This window comes from Vespula vulgaris, chromosome 1, assembly GCF_905475345.1.
Source record: "Vespula vulgaris chromosome 1, iyVesVulg1.1, whole genome shotgun sequence".
Taxonomy (NCBI): Eukaryota; Metazoa; Arthropoda; class Insecta; order Hymenoptera; family Vespidae; genus Vespula; species Vespula vulgaris.
Window position 1 is genome coordinate 13555291 of NC_066586.1, and position 18659 is coordinate 13573949.

General features: G+C 35.6%; 2 protein-coding genes across 13 annotated transcripts in view; one reads left to right on the forward strand and one right to left on the reverse strand.

Moving 5' to 3' along the window:
- Positions 1-6148, forward strand: part of LOC127064244 (NAD kinase-like) — a 31778-nt gene extending 25630 nt beyond the window's left edge. For 9 of the 10 annotated variants that reach the window (XM_050995053.1, XM_050995071.1, XM_050995099.1 and 6 more), the window contains 4 exons: positions 745-916; positions 1564-1916; positions 3158-3240; positions 4269-6148. In XM_050995053.1, the coding sequence (XP_050851010.1) occupies positions 745-916; positions 1564-1916; positions 3158-3240; positions 4269-4461 (801 nt within the window). In that variant the 3' untranslated portion in view covers positions 4462-6148. Of the gene's footprint in view, positions 1-744; positions 917-1563; positions 1917-3157; positions 3241-3300; positions 3384-4268 lie in introns of all 10 variants that reach the window. The other variant, XM_050995032.1, reaches the window with a different exon arrangement.
- LOC127064032 (myb-like protein A) lies at positions 4298-17974 on the reverse strand. Of its 3 annotated transcripts, none has more exons than XM_050994530.1 (6): positions 15246-17974; positions 14877-14903; positions 8965-9086; positions 8614-8871; positions 8182-8418; positions 4298-7542 (listed from the first exon to the last, which is right to left on the reverse strand). In XM_050994530.1, exons 1-6 carry the CDS (start codon positions 17021-17023, stop codon positions 7448-7450), a joined length of 2517 nt encoding a protein of 838 aa, XP_050850487.1. In that variant the 5' UTR covers positions 17024-17974; the 3' UTR covers positions 4298-7447. The 3 variants fall into 3 exon arrangements, with proteins under 3 accessions (XP_050850487.1, XP_050850500.1, XP_050850494.1); XM_050994543.1 differs by having other exon boundaries at positions 8186-8418; positions 15246-17973; XM_050994537.1 differs by lacking the exon at positions 14877-14903 and having other exon boundaries at positions 15246-17973.
- Between the last annotated feature and the right edge of the window lie 685 nt (positions 17975-18659).

Genomic DNA, 18659 nt, shown 5'->3' on the forward strand with positions numbered 1-18659 from the left:
CGCATAGAGTTATAACCCATTTCACGATGAATTCATCGACCTATAATAATATGTTAGTTTTTCAAGGTTTTTTATTACCGTTATAAATTTATATTCATTGAACATTTCTCAAGAATTGTTGTATTCCGGAATATTTCGTCGATTCGATCGTAAATATGAATTGTAATCACACTAATATATGATTTACTTTTGTTTTTTAAAGAATCAATTATTATCTTTATCAGTATTACGTGTTCTTAGCGATTGAAAGTATGAAAAATTAAGTTCACCAAAAAAAATTCATTATCCTTATTAATTTATATGAAAAATCGTAATAGATATATGTACTTGCTAATAAATAAATTTTACAATTGAAAAAGAATGAAATTGTCATTTAGAAATAAAGTAAAGCAGTTCATTAATCTTAAAGGAGATTAGGAACAATTTCTAGACATTTTAGTAAAATTATTTGACATTTATTATATATTTATAAAAAAATCGCATGTAAAACTTTGAACGAGACACTTGGTATAATAACAATACATGTGCATGTATATATGTGTTCGTGTATGTACATATACACACAAAATCTATATTTATATAATATATAATATATAGATTTTAATTATTATTTTAATATGTGAATGTGTTATTTTAATATTTAATCTGTGTATATATAAATAAAATATTGTCGAAATAAATAAATAGTATAAATATATCGGAATGTAAAAAAATAATATTAAAATTTTCGCATTTATTTTACAGGATAGAATCGATTTTATAATATGTTTGGGTGGCGATGGCACGCTACTTTATGCCAGTCTTCTCTTCCAACAATCCGTACCACCTGTAATGGCATTTCATCTCGGTTCTTTGGGTTTTCTTACACCTTTTGAGTTCGACAATTTTCAGGAACAAGTTACGAACGTACTTGAAGGTAATTGAAAAGAAAAATCTGATATTATTTTAATCAATTTTAAATCTAACATATCATATTATTGGATAAATCTTATTGAAAAGAGAAAAACAAATCCTATGAGTCATGTCCCTCGAAAAATCCATCTTTCACGTCTTGTTCATTCGAAAAAGGAAAAAGTTCGATTGTGTCGCAAAAAAGTCTTAGTAACAGAAGTGGAATGCGCAGAAGTGAGTTAAATTTATAACTGAAAAACGAGAACGAAGCGTAGATCTCTCTGTTAACATGTTGAGTGGTCAACATTTGATATCTATGAATCATTGCTCGATCATAAGTTTTGAGAGGATATATTTTTAGATCGAATTTTCTTTCAAAATATTTATCATTTTAAAAACATATACAAAATGCGATTCTTCTCTTTCTACTTTAAATATATATATATATTGGATTCTCTTATCTTATCCTTTTTCTTTTTTTCCTTTAAATCCTTTTGACACACGTTCCTTCATTTTTTTTTCCTTATAATATTACAAAGATTTACTTTTAAGTAAAATAATATCAAGCTAATAAATTATCTTGCCAATCGTGAATGAAAAAAGTTCGTTTGGTAGTCATATATTTTTCCTTTCTTTTTCCATGATCTTAAGTGTATTGCTCTCTGTGTGCAGGTCATGCGGCCTTGACCCTCCGGAGCCGTTTAAGATGTATCATTATGCGAAAAGGCGAGGAAGGTCAGCCAGCGAAATCACCGACGAATTTGTTGGTGCTGAACGAAGTTGTCGTAGATCGAGGACCCTCGCCGTACCTTTCAAACATCGACCTTTTCATTGATGGCAAACATGTAACTAGCGTTCAGGGTGATGGCCTGATCGTTAGTACACCAACCGGCTCTACAGCTTATGCGGTAGCTGCAGGAGCCAGTATGATCCATCCTTCGGTACCTGCAATCATGATCACACCGATCTGTCCTCATTCGTTGTCATTTAGACCAATTGTTGTACCAGCCGGTGTCGAACTGAAGGTGCTTATATTTTTCCATTTTTCTTCTTATCATCATCTTCTCTTTATCCTTCATATCGTTGATATTTATTATTAATAACAATCGATGATTTACGTGTTAAACGTAATCGAATCACTTTCTATATCAATTTTTAAACGAGTCTAATTTGATTAATTATGTACAATCGACAGTATGCAGTGATGGGTCTGTTAAACTGTTACGGAAGAAAGTACTTTGGTGGAAATTTTTTTCAAAAGTTTCATACAAATTATCGTGAGTTTGAAGTGTACATGAGACGGAGAGATCGATTGGATCTTGAATAATTGTTTCAAGATCACATAAAGATTATCTTCAATTTATTTAATCGAAATCCCTTCATTTTTCAATGCATATTCTTGCCGTTTATTCTCGAGAGATTCTCAAAATATTATAAGAGAATATTTTTTTTCATTAAGTTCTTTTGAAGTTACAGAGCACCGTATTAGCATTATTCAAGGTGTATAATGCGGACGTTGTACGAAACCTCTTTATATCGTATATATATATATATATATATGTGTGTGTGTGTGTATATACATATATTAACACATACATAAAGACTTAACAACTTTGATATATAGTATCTTAAGAGTAGTTTACACGGAAAACAAACAAGTTAGTTTTGTTTTGAAAACGTTTCAATGTCTGCTGTAAGAGAATATGCGATAAGAAAATATAGTTACCATTTAAAAGTGTAAACGTAACCTTCGTACGATCTTCAATACGATTATCTAAGGTCAAACCAATGACATCATTTTGTGTCTTCTTCGAGGCCACAAGACTTTCCCAATGAAACATTTTTATCTAAAATTCTTTATTTCCGAGATATTAGTTTATAACAGTCTACGACAGGCTTCACCTTTTCGAAGTAGATCGAAAGTTTCTGAGTATTAAAAACTTGGTCGTTTTTGAGGATGTCTTTGTCGATTTAATATCATCTAAATTTTTTATTATCCTTATCGATCGAGAAAAAGATCTTCCAAACGAACTCGAAACTTCCGACTGAGTCGATCGATCCCATAGAAGGAAAGTTGGCTCTCACTAACTCTACCGTAGTCCACATTCTCAGACCATGCGTTGCTCTCTTCGCCTTCTTCAAAATCTTCTCGAGTCTCATAGTTACATTATCTCTTTGTTATATTGGCGTTTCTTTCTTCCCTTTTTTTTTTTTTTTTATCTAGAAGGAGAAAGATTTATTAATTATCTTTAATACTTCATCGTAGATTTCCGTCTCACCAGATAGCAGAAATACTTCGTGGGTCTCGTTCGACGGTAGAAATAGACAAGAACTCTTTCACGGAGACAGGTAAAAATACAATTTTAACCATTTTAACTAATCGAGGGTCTTCCTCTTTTATATTTTCAGATAATGTCTAACAATAATGCCCGCAGCACAGCCTACGTTTCCTTTGATGGTCGGAATCAAGAAGAATTACGAGTCGGGGACAGGTCTGTCCTAAATTATACAAATGATTATATGTTTTTGCTACTTTCGTATTTGTTTCTTTCTTTCTTTCTTTTTTTTTCTTTTTTTTTCCCTCTTCTTTCTCTTTCTCTCACTTTCACTCTTTCACTCTCGCTCTCTCTTTCTATTTCTATGTATATACATATTTATATTTCTCGTCATTTCAAATTCATTAGATGTTATATATCTTAACATCGCCATGGAAGTAACGTCTTTTGCGTAATCTTTCCTTCTTCTTTAGAACGTCTTATCTTCATTTTATAATCTCTCTCATTCGTTTTCACTTTAACATTAATGAAAAACTGCAAACCAGACACGATTTACCTTTCACTTTTGGAATTCCATAACCAAATCGGAAACGTTGGCTGATATCTGCAAGGTGACGGTACTTCGTATTCGTCCTATCTTTATATTCACATTGTCTAAATATCTTCAGATAATTCTTATTTGTCTTATCTTTACATACATACACACATATACATGTAATATAGCATATATAAGTATATATACTAATGTAATAAGAAGATGTATTTGTCCTATCTTTACATACATACATACGTATATATACTAAGTACAGTATATATACTAATATAATAATAAGATGTATATTTACATAATGTGAATATACAGATGTATATATAATATATAAGTTTAATACATACATACATACACACATATATATTAAAATTATATATAAGTATATATACTAATATAATAATACGATGTATATTTATATAATGTGAATATACAGATGTATATATAATAATATATAAGTTTAATATATACATACATACATACATATATATATATTAAAATTATTGTTAATTTAAAAATCAGAGGTCTTATCTAACTCTAATATTATTTTACAGTTTACGAGTCACGACATCTATATATCCTGTACCTAGTATTTGCGCAGCCGATCAAATAACGGATTGGTTTGATTCTCTCGCTGAGTGTTTACACTGGAACGTTAGGAAGAGGCAAAAGCACCTGGACGAGTTGAGTGACTTGACGCATTCATCTAGCAATGATACCCTTGACTCTTTGGATCGCGATAGCTAGACGGAAATGTGTGTTTTAAAGATAAAACAAAATCAGCACAATTGGTAATATCAAACGAGTCCAAAAGATTTCGTGAGAGTGCCTCGAAAAGTGATAAAAACATGGATTTTAATCTACATACTGGATAACGGGTCTTGTTCTATGTCATTGTGAGAAATCATTAGAACTTCTTCTGTCAGTTGAAATCGATTATTCATAGATAGTTGTTTATTATCAAGGATCAAACGTATGCACGTTGGAGGATAGAAAGCATAGTCTTAGTTTGTCAATTTTCTCTTTCGTTTCGTTCTTCTTTTTTGTTTTTATCCTAGACTGACTGTATATATCCAAGAGTGAAATGTTTCTGTCTTCGAACGTGTTATATCAACGTCGCTTTATATATCAACGATGAGAAATTACAAGCCGTTATTCGAATTTTACATTATATCCAAAATGACTGAGATAAACGAAGCTGGACTGCACATAAAATATTAAATTACTAATATAAAAACGAAGAAGAAGATACTTAACTACTAGTTCCAATTACGTTTAAACATCAACGTTGATTGTGAGCTTACTAAAATAATCGGAAATGTGATCAAAATCATCGGAATTTCATCAAAAGAAGAAATTGAGTATCATCGAACAATAATTTGAATGATGCAATTTCATTGATTACGTATACTTAAGATAATCATGTTCTTTGGATTGATTATAAGATGATCTTTGTTAAACAAAGTGAACGATGGAATTATATTTAGTGTCATCTACCGGGGAAAATTTTCAACTAAAGTTGTTCCTTCAGAGTTAGTTCGGTTGATTAACCGACAGATAACGCTAAATACCAATTCTTATAAATCATTGATGATTCGTATCGTAGACTATTGGAATCAAGATCTTAAATGTAATCAATGAAATCATATAAAATCTCATTTGATTTAATAAGAAACATTTGATTCTTTTTAATATTAAATATTGATAATAATATCGTAATATCAAATTTGCATAAATAATTTTCTCTTTGTCTAGAATCAAATGACTTTTTTTTTTAGAAATTCGCGAATCATTTATTCGTCGTTAGTATTATTTATAAAATTTTCGTGTGATCAATTCTTTCTTTCTTTTTCTTTTTTCTTTTTCTTCGAGACAATTTATCGCAACGATTGTAATTCTTTTTCATTTTAATACGTTTAAAATTGATACTTGTTGTTTCTCGTTCATAATACGAGAAATATTTGATTTCTTTCGTTTTAATTAATACGAAGAAATATGATATATTTACGATTGTCGAGATTTATAATGAAATCGTCGAAGAGAGGAAAGTATCGTAATATTAGTTACCTTTACAATTAATTTATTATTATTATGTTTCACGATTAATTGTACTCGATAAAAATTTTCGAACTTTCTTTTCCTTTTCTCTTCGTTTTTTTTCTGTCGATCAACATTGCATTTCCAGCTTTCGTCGACGTCGGTGCAAACTTTGAGATCCACTTCGTCGAACTTAAAATGACTATATGTGAGAAAGTGACGATCAAAGCGTAAAAAAAGTACGTTTGATCTGTGTGAGAGAGAAATAGAGAGAAAGAGAGAGAGAGAGAGAGAGAAAGATGGTACATGAACCAGAGTGAATTGATTTGTTAATGTTAATAACAAACTTTTCCTATGAATGTAAGTCTTTTTAATAAAACCATCTTTTGTACAGAAAGTCTTAATCAACTTTCGATAAGACTCCTCAAAGACACTTAGAAAAATTATTACTTATCATAATCAAATGTGTAAATATAATACACGAAAGAAAAAAAAAGAAATAATATACCGAGACAAAAAACAAATTTGACTTATTCTACCTAAGTTTTTTGTTTATTTATTTCTACGCGATGGGACACTGCGAAATCTACAGTATGTACAGATCAGAGTTTCGTAAACGCAACGAATATCTTATAAACGTTAATCTTAAACAAATAAGTAGTAGGATGTCCATGAGAAGATATAAAGTATTAAAGTACTAGGATTAATAAAAAAAAAAAAAAAAAAAAAAAAAAAAAAGAGAGAACAAAAACAAAAACAAAAAAATTAACTTTAAAAAGTCTAATAGTAACGAGAGCTTAAGAATTCGTCTAATCGTGACATGAGATTCGTTCGATTAAGACAAGTTAACACGACTCCCATAAACACGTGTATATATATATATATGTGTGTGTGTGTGTGTGTGTGTGTGTTTTACTTTTACATTTACATTTGGTTATATCAGTCATAGGTATACGATGACTTAACAAGGTGGACGCGTAAAATCATAAAATCATAGAGAACTAATTAAAATACTAAAAGCAATATTTACATTGTCTCTTTAAATCATATAATAAAATCAACTAAAACTCGAATAAGAGGAAGGTGGATATAAGACATGAATTTTTACGTGTATCTATCTAACTCGTAATTAAATATACACTCTTTTCCTTAAATTAGTATCTTAGAAAAAGACAGTCTATGAATGGGTTGCGTCTATCTGAATCGTACGCGAACGTAATTTTTAATTTTCTTTTTCTTTTTCTCTTCTTCTTTTTTTTTTTGTTTCTTTTTTTCGTTTTTCCTCTTTCCTCCTATACAGCTTAATCACTATCAGCACGTCAGTCTCATACAATTTCGTTCAAGCTCTAAACTCGTATCAAAAAATATATATCTTAAATCGATGAAAAACCTAACGATATATATATATATATATATATATATATATATATATATATAGAGTTCTTCTATAAATTGAATTTGATCGAAATGATCGAAAGTTCAATCATTTAGAAATATATGAAATATAGAGTTGTTGGAGCGAGTAGTCCCGACGAGAAAACGTGAACGTTTGTTTTAACACGATTTTTCGTTGTCTCGTATCATCTCCTCCTCCTTCTCCTCCTTCTTCTTTTTCTCCTCCTTTTCCTTCTCTTTCTTCACCTTCTTTTCTTCTTGAACCATCGTAATCATCAACCCTGGCTACTCGCCGGCACCTTTAGTGCCTGCAATTCACGTACGTGACCGTTTCGCCGTTTACGACGCGAACGTAACGAGTACAGGCTCGGACGAAAAGTGCAGGTAAGTGGTGGTCTGTAAAAAAATAAAAGAAAAGCCCAATTACATTTGTAAGTCGAAGGGAGCCTGGGAGAGAAGTAGAAGAAGAAGAAAGAAGAAGAAGAAGAAGAAGAAGTTTGGTGTTTTAAAAAGAAAAAGAAAAAGAAAAGAGGAAAGGAAGTATATAAAATAAAATAAAAAAAAATACAAAATACAAAAAAAAGCAAAAAATGCATATTCCAAAGGAGAAGAGAACACGAAAACTTACATACGTATGTATATGTATGTATATATATATATGTGTGTGTGTGTGTGTGTGTGTGTGTATGTGTGCGTGGATATGTAAGTACATATTACACGAGACATGCAGACGAAAAACGATGAAACGAAACATCGAAACGATCCTTTTTCTTCTTTCGATCGATACCACGAAAGAAAGAGAGAAAAGGAAAGGAAAAATCGATTAAGTGGTTATTGGCACACGTCGTTAATTATCAGATGAAAAATCTCACAGGCAAAGAAACAGAAAGAGAGAAATAAAAAATTATAAGGCAAGATGAAGAAGAAGAAGAAGAAGAAGAAGAAGAAGAACAAAAAGAAGAACAAAAAGAAGAAGTAGAAGTAGAAAAGAGAAAAAAAAATGCGGGAGTTAGTACTGTTAGGTCACACACTCACATGCCTTCTGATCGTCGTCGCCGTTCGAGCAAGACGGCTCCTGAATGTAAAGGGCCGGTTTGAGCGGTCGACCATCCTGATCCTCCACCTGAATTACCAGGCCGTGATTGCCGCCGTTACCATGTGGATTTCTTGGATTTAGCCTCCAAAATCTGAGTCCTTGTCGTACGTCTAGTGCCAAGTGCGTACCTTCGTTCGTTAATGGCGTCACCAAAGAGTCCATCAAACGTTTCTTTGCTACGAATACACGTATGGAAGGTTGAGGTTCGTTGAATCTTTTTTAGAATTTTTTTTTCTTTTTTTTTTTTTTTAGGCGGGATGATGATCGGGAAGATTTTTTCCATAGGAAGAAATAAGAAAGGAAATTATGAGGAAAGAATGTAAACAACAAAATGAACGGCGAAAAAAGGTAAATCGTGACCGGTCCCTTACCTCGATGCTTCCTCAACGTTTTCGTGTAATAGTACACCGATATTCTGATCTTCTTCTCATCCTCCTCTTCTTGTTCGTCAACGACGCTACCACCACTCGTACTTGCTATCGACGACGTCAGATTCTCCTGCGGCAACTTGTAGATCCTCAATTTCGCAGCGACCACGTGCTCGCCCGACGTCAGATTCAATTGAAAGTGCATGTTCATCGAGAACGGGTCGGCCCAAGCTTCCTGATCCGTGTTACGCGGCGTTTGACCTGTCACACGTTAACGAATTTCCCCATTGGCGAGACTGAAATATATATCCTCTTCGTTCTCGAGACGATTAGATGAGCGATTAGATTACTCACACGTAGGCGAGAACATGGTCAGCCTTTCGCGTTGAACCTTATTCGCGTTCGAGCTTAGGTTGAACCTTCCTGTTAGTGCCAGTACTCTTGATTTTATATCTTCGATCGCTTTCTGGCCTTGACTGTAAAGAAAAATATTTCTGATTAATACGAATTTTGATACTCGCAAAAATAAAACAAAAAAAAAAAAAGTAGAAAAAAAAGACAAGAGCATGAGATCGAACGAGAGAATGGGAATGACATGCCAAGCGTTTTTATGAACAGCAAGAAGCACAGCAGCTAAACAATTTCCATAACAAAGTTATTAATATTATTTCGTTAAAGAATCCATTAGAGAATATAACATAAAAGTGATACATATACGACATTTGTTAATTCGTATCGTAGTCACAATCCTCTCAGCGAAAATCAATCTTATCAAAATATTATCAAAACATTATCATTTTCTCGTTAATTAAAAGGACTATGCACTGATACAAATCTCCTCTCGCTTATTTATTGATTATAAAAAAAAAAAAAAAAAAAAAACAGAAAAAGGAATAACCCGCTTCATTAGTATCACAAGAGCGTTTATCTATGAGAGTAAAATATCGGCTGATAAAAATGTGTTAAAATAAAACGATTCTGATTGGTCAAAAAAAAAGAAAAAAATAAATGAAAAGAGAAAGAAAAGAAAAGAAAGAAAGAAAGACGAATAAAATAATCTAAAAATAACAGAACATACGTACGCATACAAAGAGAGAAAGAAAGGAAGATCACAAATCGCATCGAGTGTCCGTCTACGAATGTAATAGGTTATCTCTATCAAAGATTTTCGAGCTCGATTATGAAATAGCAATTACGTGCACGCCGAGCTGCGAAAATCTTCACCTCTAGAAACTATTTACGAGGACTTCCGTGTGCTATGACGCTATTGTAGGCAGTCAGGCAAGCAGACAAGCAAGCAAGCAAGCAAGCAAGCAAGCAAGCAAGCAGGCAGGCAGGCAGGCAATCAGACAAGCAAGCAGTCAGGCAGGCAGGCAGTCAGGCAGTCAGGCAGGCAGTCAGACAGGCAGGCAACGATGGTCAGTGACCTAGAAAGAGGCTACAGGCTATAGGTCCGAGTCATTTATTATACGCTCTAGACAGCGGCTAGACGGACAGTGAAGATATCGGCACCCCGATCAGTTTTCTTTCTCTTTCTCTTTCTCTTTCTCTTTGAAATGTCTTAAGGTATATATAAATGTGAGTGTATGTGTGTGTGAGAGAGAGAGAGGGAGAGGGAGAGAGAGATTGTGCGCGCAAGAGCTAACGCAGACACGAATGCAGCCGTTCCGAGGCCGCGCCTCGAATCTCGAAGGAGTCTCAGGACTCGTCTCGATTTGCATTCCACGTCCTTCTTCCTACGGCCATCGTTTGAATTTTCGAGTTTTAGAAAATAATTCTGACGATTATTATTATTGTTATTATTGTCATTATCATTGTTATTATTGTCATCCTCATCGTCATCATCATTATCATTGTTGTTATTATTATTTATTATAGCTTGAACGTTGATAAGTCAACGTGATTCATCATCGTTGCGTTCATTTTATAATGTGTTCTTTTTGTTTTTCTATTCTGTTTTTTTCTCCTTCCTTTTTTTTTGTTTTCTTTTTCTTTGTTTATCTGTTTTCTTCTTTTTACGAGCTCGGTAACGAGAGACAGATTTTTATCTGTATTATGAGATGCAAAAAAAGAAGAAGAAGAAGAAGAGAAGGAGGAAGAAGAAGAAGAAGAAGAAGAAGACTGGTAGCTTGGTCGGTATTTATACAAGCACCTTTCTCTCGAGATAAGATTGCTACGAGAGAGAGAGAGAGAGAGAGAGAAAGAGAAAGAATATTTGATAGGTATGTATAGAGTACACAAAGAAGACACACAGGTATTTAGAAACATGCAGAGAAACGTTACGATCGTCGTTATAAGGGTTAAACTCGAGCCGATGCCACGTCAACGACCTCCACCCGCATAAAAGAATTTTCTTTTGGTCAAAGATAAGGAGAAAAATGTTACGCTTCGAGTTTGAAAGAAGGTGAACAACGTGAAAGAATTCTTAAGTCCTTCTTATCTTTTCTTTTTTTCCTTTCCTTTTCTTCCCCTTTCTTTTCCTTCCTTTTGAAAAATAAAACGGATTAGAGAGGGAAAAACAGAGAAAGACGAAAGAGAGAAAGAAAGAAAGAAAGAAAGAGAAACTTTCTTTGGTTTTTCGTAAAAACTAAAAAAGAGGAAGAAAGTTGTAAGAAATCTTAGGACGAAATCTCTACTACTTCTTAGGTACGATTCTAGGCATGCTCGTTGATCTAGTCGCGTCCAAGTCACGCATTCTACGCCGTCTCGTTGCGTACGTGCCTCGTCTGACTACCGTCTGGTCTGGGAAAGAGGACTCGCGAGGAGAGTCAGTCTGGAGGCCGTCGTCGAACATGAGAACGGATCCGGTAGGATTACGAAGATACCGTAATTTTTTTTCTTTCTTTCTTTTTTTCTCTCTCTCTTTCTCTTTTCTCTCTTCTTTTTTCTTCCTTTCTTTCTCTCTATTAAATTAGGAGACATAAGATAACACATTAAAAATTGTCGAATTGGAATTAGAAACTTTCGGTCGATACACAGAAAGAAAAAGAAAAAAGGAAAACAGAGGGAGAAAAACGAAGACATTGACGAGTTCGTGGATGTTAAAAGAAAGCAAGAAAAAATTGAACAAATAAACAAACGAACAAACAAAAAGTACAACTTTTACAAGATAGAGACTCGCTCTGGTCTAGCTACTTTAAGAAACAGGAACAATCTCAGGTAAAAATTATGAGGAGAACGAGATGGATATCGGGACAGGTTATAATCGGTGCATCGAAAAAGGAAGAAAGAAAGGAGAAAGAAAAAAAAATGCAACATGCATCGCTCGTTGACGAGGGTTGGGATGAAGTCACTCGAAACTTCCTTCTCTATCCTTTTCTCTCTCTCTCTCTCTCTCTCTCTTTCTCTCTCTTTCTTTCTCGTACCGTCGATCCGTCTGCGTTCACGTAGGAAGAGAGACGCATAGACAAGGTCAGCGCATTAAATTGAAATGTGTTACATAACGTCGTAAGAGAACAGCCTAACTGCAGTCCGACTAGACACTCGGTTATTACGAGGGTGCTCAACTCGGCTGGCCAGACTGCGTTTAAGTATGCAAACGACGGTTCTCGATTACTATTATGACTGTCGCGAAAAAGAACAGACGCATAAATCGCAGCCTGAGACGTGCGTCCTCTCTCTCTCTCTCTCTCTCTTTCTTTCCCTCTCTTTCTCTCTCTCTCTTTCTCTCTCTCTCTCTCCTATCCCTCCTACTCTCTCTCAGTCTTTCTCTTTCTCTCTTTCTTTCTCTTTTTTTCTCTCTTTCTTGCTCGAGAAATCTTCGTTCGTTGTATCCTTGTATCTTTCGTTAGGTTCGTCTCTGTTCTTTTTTCTTTGAATAATAATTAACAGCTGATGATCATTGATCTTGATCATATTTCCACTCGATTAAAACTTTATGTTCTAAATATGTTTTAAATTTATATATATCTTTCCATATATGCGTCAAGATATTTGTCATTTGAATTATTTCTCTCTCTCTGTCTCCGTCGATCACTCTTCTTCATAAAAAGATGTCATGAAAGTAATAATTAATAAAACTTTAATCAATCCTTGATGTTATCGACGCGCATTGTGTTACACAAATATTTTTGTACGATCGCGTAATATTAAACTCGGCTAAACTCTTTCTCCTTCGATGAACAAAACTTTGATCGAAAACATAGCCCAATTAGAAATGTTTCGATTTCTTTTATATAAAAGAGAGAGCGAGAGAGAGAGAGAGAGAGAGAGAGAGGCTACGCCAGTGCCGGCACGAATGCATTTACGCGTCTAGACTTAATAAAATAAAAGAAAGGCCTCTCGCGCGCTTACCCGACCGCGCGGGAGGAGGTCGGCCAAGAGGAAGACGATTTAAAAACGCAGCTAGACTCCGACAGAGCCAGGGAAATTCCACCACGCGTGTCCTTCCTTAAGCTACCTGAGATGAGTCTGTCTCCTTTCTTTACCTCCCCCTCTTTCACCCCTTCCACATCGTCCACCCTCTTCGACCTCTTTGCCCCTTCTTCCTTCTAATCACCTATCCACCAGCCTTCTCTTACCAACCACCATTACCATCACCATTACCATCACCATTACCATCACCATCACCACGACTTATCCTCTTCTTATCCCTGTTATGATTTCTTTCCTTTAGTTTCGGAAAAGAAGGAGAAAATACGTGCATCTCCTTTCTCTTTCTCTTTTTCCCTCTTTTTCAAATCCGCGACGAACGAAAAAAATCACGAAGCGCAGTTCTCGGCTCGACTTCAAAGAAAACGAAAAAAAGAGGAAAAGAGAAAAAAAGGAATGAATAAAAGAAGGTGAGAGAAGTCGAAGATAAAAAATCCGCACGTGGACGTTCGCTATAACGTAACTGGTTTGCCGAGTCTCCACCGCGAAATCCTGATCTTTTTTTGCTTTCTTGTTTTTCTTTTCTTCTTCTTCTTTTTTTCTCTTTCTTTTTCTTTCTTTTTCTTTTTCTTTTTTTTTTAATTTCTTCGTTCTTTTTTTTTTACAGCGTCACAAACACCGTCCGGTTTTTTTGTCGAAAAGATCATTACTTTTCTTTTTCAATGGGACACGCGTCGTCAACTTTCCCATTTGTTTTATTTTTTTTATTTTTCTTGCTTGTTTTTCTTTTGTTCTTTTTTTATTTCTTTTTCTACGGTAATCAATGTCGAATTATGTCATAGGTTATTATGATTTAATCGTTATAAAAAGATACGTTAGAGAAATTGTTTGAAATTGGTTGATTTCATTCCATGAAATTCGTAATGAATAATTTTAATTGACACACCGTGGATAGGGACAACAAATGAATTGATATTCTCTATTTCGTTCTAACATAATTATTAAATATAGAATTAATGTAAGAAACACATTATGAGCAATAAAATTTCTAATTCATAATGTATTTAATTATCTAATTAAAGTTTTAAATATTCTAATATCACATGTATCAATTCGTAAACATAATTAATCGTACGGGCCTATAATAAAATTTATAAAAAAAGCTGACAAATTTAATTAGATACTCCCTCCCTCTCTCTCTCTCTCTCTCTCTCTCCCTCTCTCATCTAATTTTACTTAAATTAAAAGAATGCAAAGCAAAGAGAAAAAGATCGAGAAGGAAACGAGATGGTTCCTATTTTTTCCATGAGTTTCTTTTTTTTTGTTTTTTATGTTCCATTGAGATATTTTTACATGACGGGGGCAACGTTTCGAGGAGAACGTCGTCGTCGTCGTCGTTGTCGTCTTCTACTCTAAACGTCCCGCGGATTCGAATGCGCGCGAGCGATCACTCGTGCCTTCCGATTCGTCGTTTTAACGATCTATCGCGGCGTTTCGCGCACGTGCGCGAATAAATATCGTGCGCAGTAAAAGTCTACCAAGCGTGCGCGGATTGGTGGTTGCATCGAAAACGATCGAAATAAATGTCGGAGTTTCTCAACGAAAGTTGTATGTTTAACGTCGTCAAAGTTACAAGCTCGGTTAATTTTTGTCTCTTATAAGATATCTTGTGTCACTATAAATTGTATATTCGGAAAGTTCGCAGCTAGTTTGAAATAATTCGCAATAATTTTAATTAGAAAATCATTCGATATGGCAAAGCAAGCATAGAATTATAACACACTTGAAAATAATAATGAAAAGAGTAAAGTGAAGAGAACGATGAAGAATAAAAGGGATAAAAAAAGAAAGAGAGAAGAGGAGGAAAAAAAATAAGAAACAAAGAAAAAGATGTAACATGGCACACGATATCCCTTACCAACGCGGCTGATATTTTAGCCTCAACTGAGGCTTACCTGTCGAAGGTTGATGTTAGGTTTCCTCTAAAAGACGAAAAAGCACAATTTGTGAATATCAATGTTGCGCACGCAACATCGCAAAGCGTAGCACGTGATGAATCGAGAATTATTATTACATCGAGTGAATACTATCGATTTGCGTACGAAAAAGATATCTATATATATGTAGATGTTATTATGAAAGGATGATCATTGTTAATAGAAAATCTGTTATAATCATTGATAATATTATTCTCAATAATATATATATCTATATATTTGCATTTATTATTGACAATAAGGTGAAGATAAAGAAATTGGCTTTTTTCTTATTCGTACGCAAAAAGAACGAAAAAAAAAAAATAAGAAACGATTATGATAACTTACTCTCGTCGATGAGCCAGAGCCAATTGCTGATAAGACGAAAAGGATTGATTGTCCATCGATGTTAAATTGGTGTTAGCCATGAAAAGTTTTACCGATTCGGGAGTGTCGTTTTGATACTCGGCAGTGTCGTTCTCATTTTCCTCGAAGCTAGTAGAATTACGTTCATAATTTGGAGGAGCTTCGTCCTCGTATTCCAATGGTTCGTTCTCGTCTTCTACATTCTCGTAATCCGCGAGAGAATCGGCTAGCGACGGTATCACTCGATAAACGTCGTCTTCGACCCATTCCAATCCTTCGTATTCGCTGATACGTTTGACCGACAATTTCGAGGTATCCCGGTCGTTCGTTCTGTTCGTTGAATTTTCGTTTCTCGATTCCAGTTCGTTGGTGACATTGCTATCAACGATATCACGAGATCCTTCCGACAAAGTAACATTTTTCACGTCAATAGAATTCTTTGTATTAGTTCCTCGAATTTCCACGGGATTGGTTGGATCAAGACGATTCGGTTTGCCCAAGTAATCCAACTTTGCTAGGTTGAGATCGTCCAATCGATAAACTACAGGAATCGAGGATGGCGAAGATGAAGATGATGATGATGATGACGATGATGATGATGACGATGATGATGAAGACGAAGAAGTAGAGGAAAAAGGAGAAGAAGAAGAAGTGACGGTGGTCGAACTGTGAAAGGAATTGCCAGTGTTTGTTAATGAATTTTGTTTCAAATAAGACGATCCACGATATTTCGGAACTCTCGGAAAGGCACGATCCACCTGTTTTCTTGGTATCCTGGACTTTTCGTCGGAACCTGATGAATCGAATTCGGAATCGTCGTAACGTATCTTGAATATCACGTGCGGTTCCATAGCCTTGTCGAAATTACGATGGAAATTCTCAGACGACGAGTTGCCGTCGTCGTCGTCGTCGTCATCGTTGTCATCATCATCATCATCGTTGTTGTTGTTTTTGTTTTTGTTGTTGTTGTTCTTATCCATCGGACGTTTTTCCTTCGATTCCTTCGCATTATCATCGTAATCGGAGATATTAGAATCGGACCAAGTCTGTTGGAGTTCCATTTTCGAGGCTAGATTCTCGTAATCCATCACGGCCTGTCGATTGTAAGCATCGAAATCGAAATCCTCGTCGTACGTCGATTTCTCTTGGATCTTTTCCCTTTTCTTCTTTTCGTATTTAGACAAATCGAATTCCATCGAATTCTTTCCGTCCTCGAAATGTTTCCCCTTAGATCTGTGCCTTTCCCTTTCGAATTTGATCCTCTCCTCCCGTCTTTTCTCCTCTTCCTTCTTCTTACCAAGCTCGTACTCGCGAATCGCGAGTACCTCATCCAAACTATAATTCAAACTTTTCAGCAATATCATATCGGCTGTACTAAGATCACCCGTTATTATCTTCACTATAGCTTTTTCCAACATTTTCTCAAGCCTACGTGCGCTGAACGGTACCGAAACTTTTCCCTCTTCTAACTTCAAACTTTTCCTGGTTTTCTCACTTATACTCATTGGTACATCATCATCGTTCCTCTCAAAATTGTTTATCCTTTCCTCGAGATGTTCTTTACTATTGTTACTAATATTACTATTACTACTGCTACTACTACTACTATTATTACTACTACTACTACTATTATTGTTACTACTACTACTACTACTATTCGGTGTATGACGACGACGATGATGATGTTGATGCTGATGAGACCAACCACAAACAACGATGTTCATCACCAGCAACAAAACGATTGACCACCTCGACCTCATCTTTTCCAAATCTTTACCAAATCTCGTCGTATATTTCGAATCTCAAATTACATAGACAGAATGTACCTATCTCGTCAACTCAGCAATGATTCGAAGAGCATTCTCTTTCTATATATAACTCTATCTCTCTCTCTCTCTCTTTCCTTCTCTGTCTTTCTCTCTCTTTTTATCTCTCTCTCTTTCTCTATCCCTCTTTTTCTCTTTTATTACTTTTAGAAGAGTACTCTTATTCGATCTGGATCGAAAGTGTGCGCGCTTGCGCGTACATTAGAGCGCGTGCCGAAAACTTTGGAAGCACCACGTGAAAGAGGAACACTCGGTCTCCAACGCAAGCGTTACCAAAACTGATGTCGTACGATTGTGGTCCACCAGGCGAATGTAGTCGCGTTGCTTCTCTTTCACTCTTTTTAGTTCATTCGTCTCGAACTTCTCGGACTAGTCTAAGTCACGAGAGAAAAGGTAACCGTGATATTCCTGCGAGTTAGGGAAGAGTGCCAAAGAGTTTATTTAGCTTCTTTTTCTATCTTTATCTATTACTTCTCTCTCTCTCTCTCTCTCTCTCTCTTTATCTTTTTTTCTCTTTCTCTCTCTCTTTATGTGCGTGTGCACCGGCCGAGCAGTAGGTCTCGACTGAGACGTAGTGCCGCCTTCCTCACGGACATAATTCTGTCTACTCACTAATTCCGAGACAAGCACGAAGCCGCGAGAGAGGAGACGGTGCCGGTGTTACTACGATGACTCCTCCTCCTCCTCTCTCTCTCACTCTCTCTCTCTCTCTCTTTCTCTTTCTCCTTCTGTCTTTCTCTTCTCCTTCTATCTCTCTCTCTTTCTGCTTCTCTTTCTCCCCTCCCTTTCGCCGAGGTTTCTCTCCCTCTCGTCTTCTCGCCTCCACCCGGTGTCTTCTACGTAGAAGAGAGACCCTTTCGAACGTGTGTCTCTTCCTCCTCCTCCTCCTCCTCCTCCTCCTCCTCCTCCTCTTCTTCCTCCTCTTCCTCCTCCTCCTCCTCCTCCTCCTCTTCTTCTTCTTCTTCTGCTTTTTCTTCTGCTTTTTCTTCTTCTTCTTCTTTTTCTCCTTCCTCTTCTTCTTCTTCTTCTTCTTCTTCCTCCAAAATCTTTCTCCCACTTCTTTCTCTTCACCTCTTCCCCTTATTCCTTTCTCCCTTTTCTTTTTTCTTTTCTCTTCTTTCCTTTTGTTTTCTCCTTCGAAATCGAGTGGACAGTCACTTCGATTCCGTTCGCTCTAAAGTTTCTCGATTTCACTCGAATCTTCACCTTTCGAAGCTTTGAAATTCGTTGAAATTCTTTATTAATCGTCGAGTCCTTTTTCTCTTTTCTTTCTTTTCTATTCTTTTATCTTATCGTAATACCGATACCTTCCGAAGGGGTAGATAAACATAAAAATACAAAAAGAAAAAAAATTAGCGAGAAGCGAAAAGTCGCGTTGGCGTTCGTACAATGATTTCAGGGGCAGCCGACGTACGATTTTATAAGGTGTCCCCCTCTCCGCTTTGTCTAGACGAATCGAAAGATATGATCTTTGAATCATAATGTATCGCTTTTAATAAATGCAGCCTCCGCGTGCGCGCGTGAAAATGCCATGCGCGCACGGCGGCGCGCGCCCGTCCGAGAAACGAAG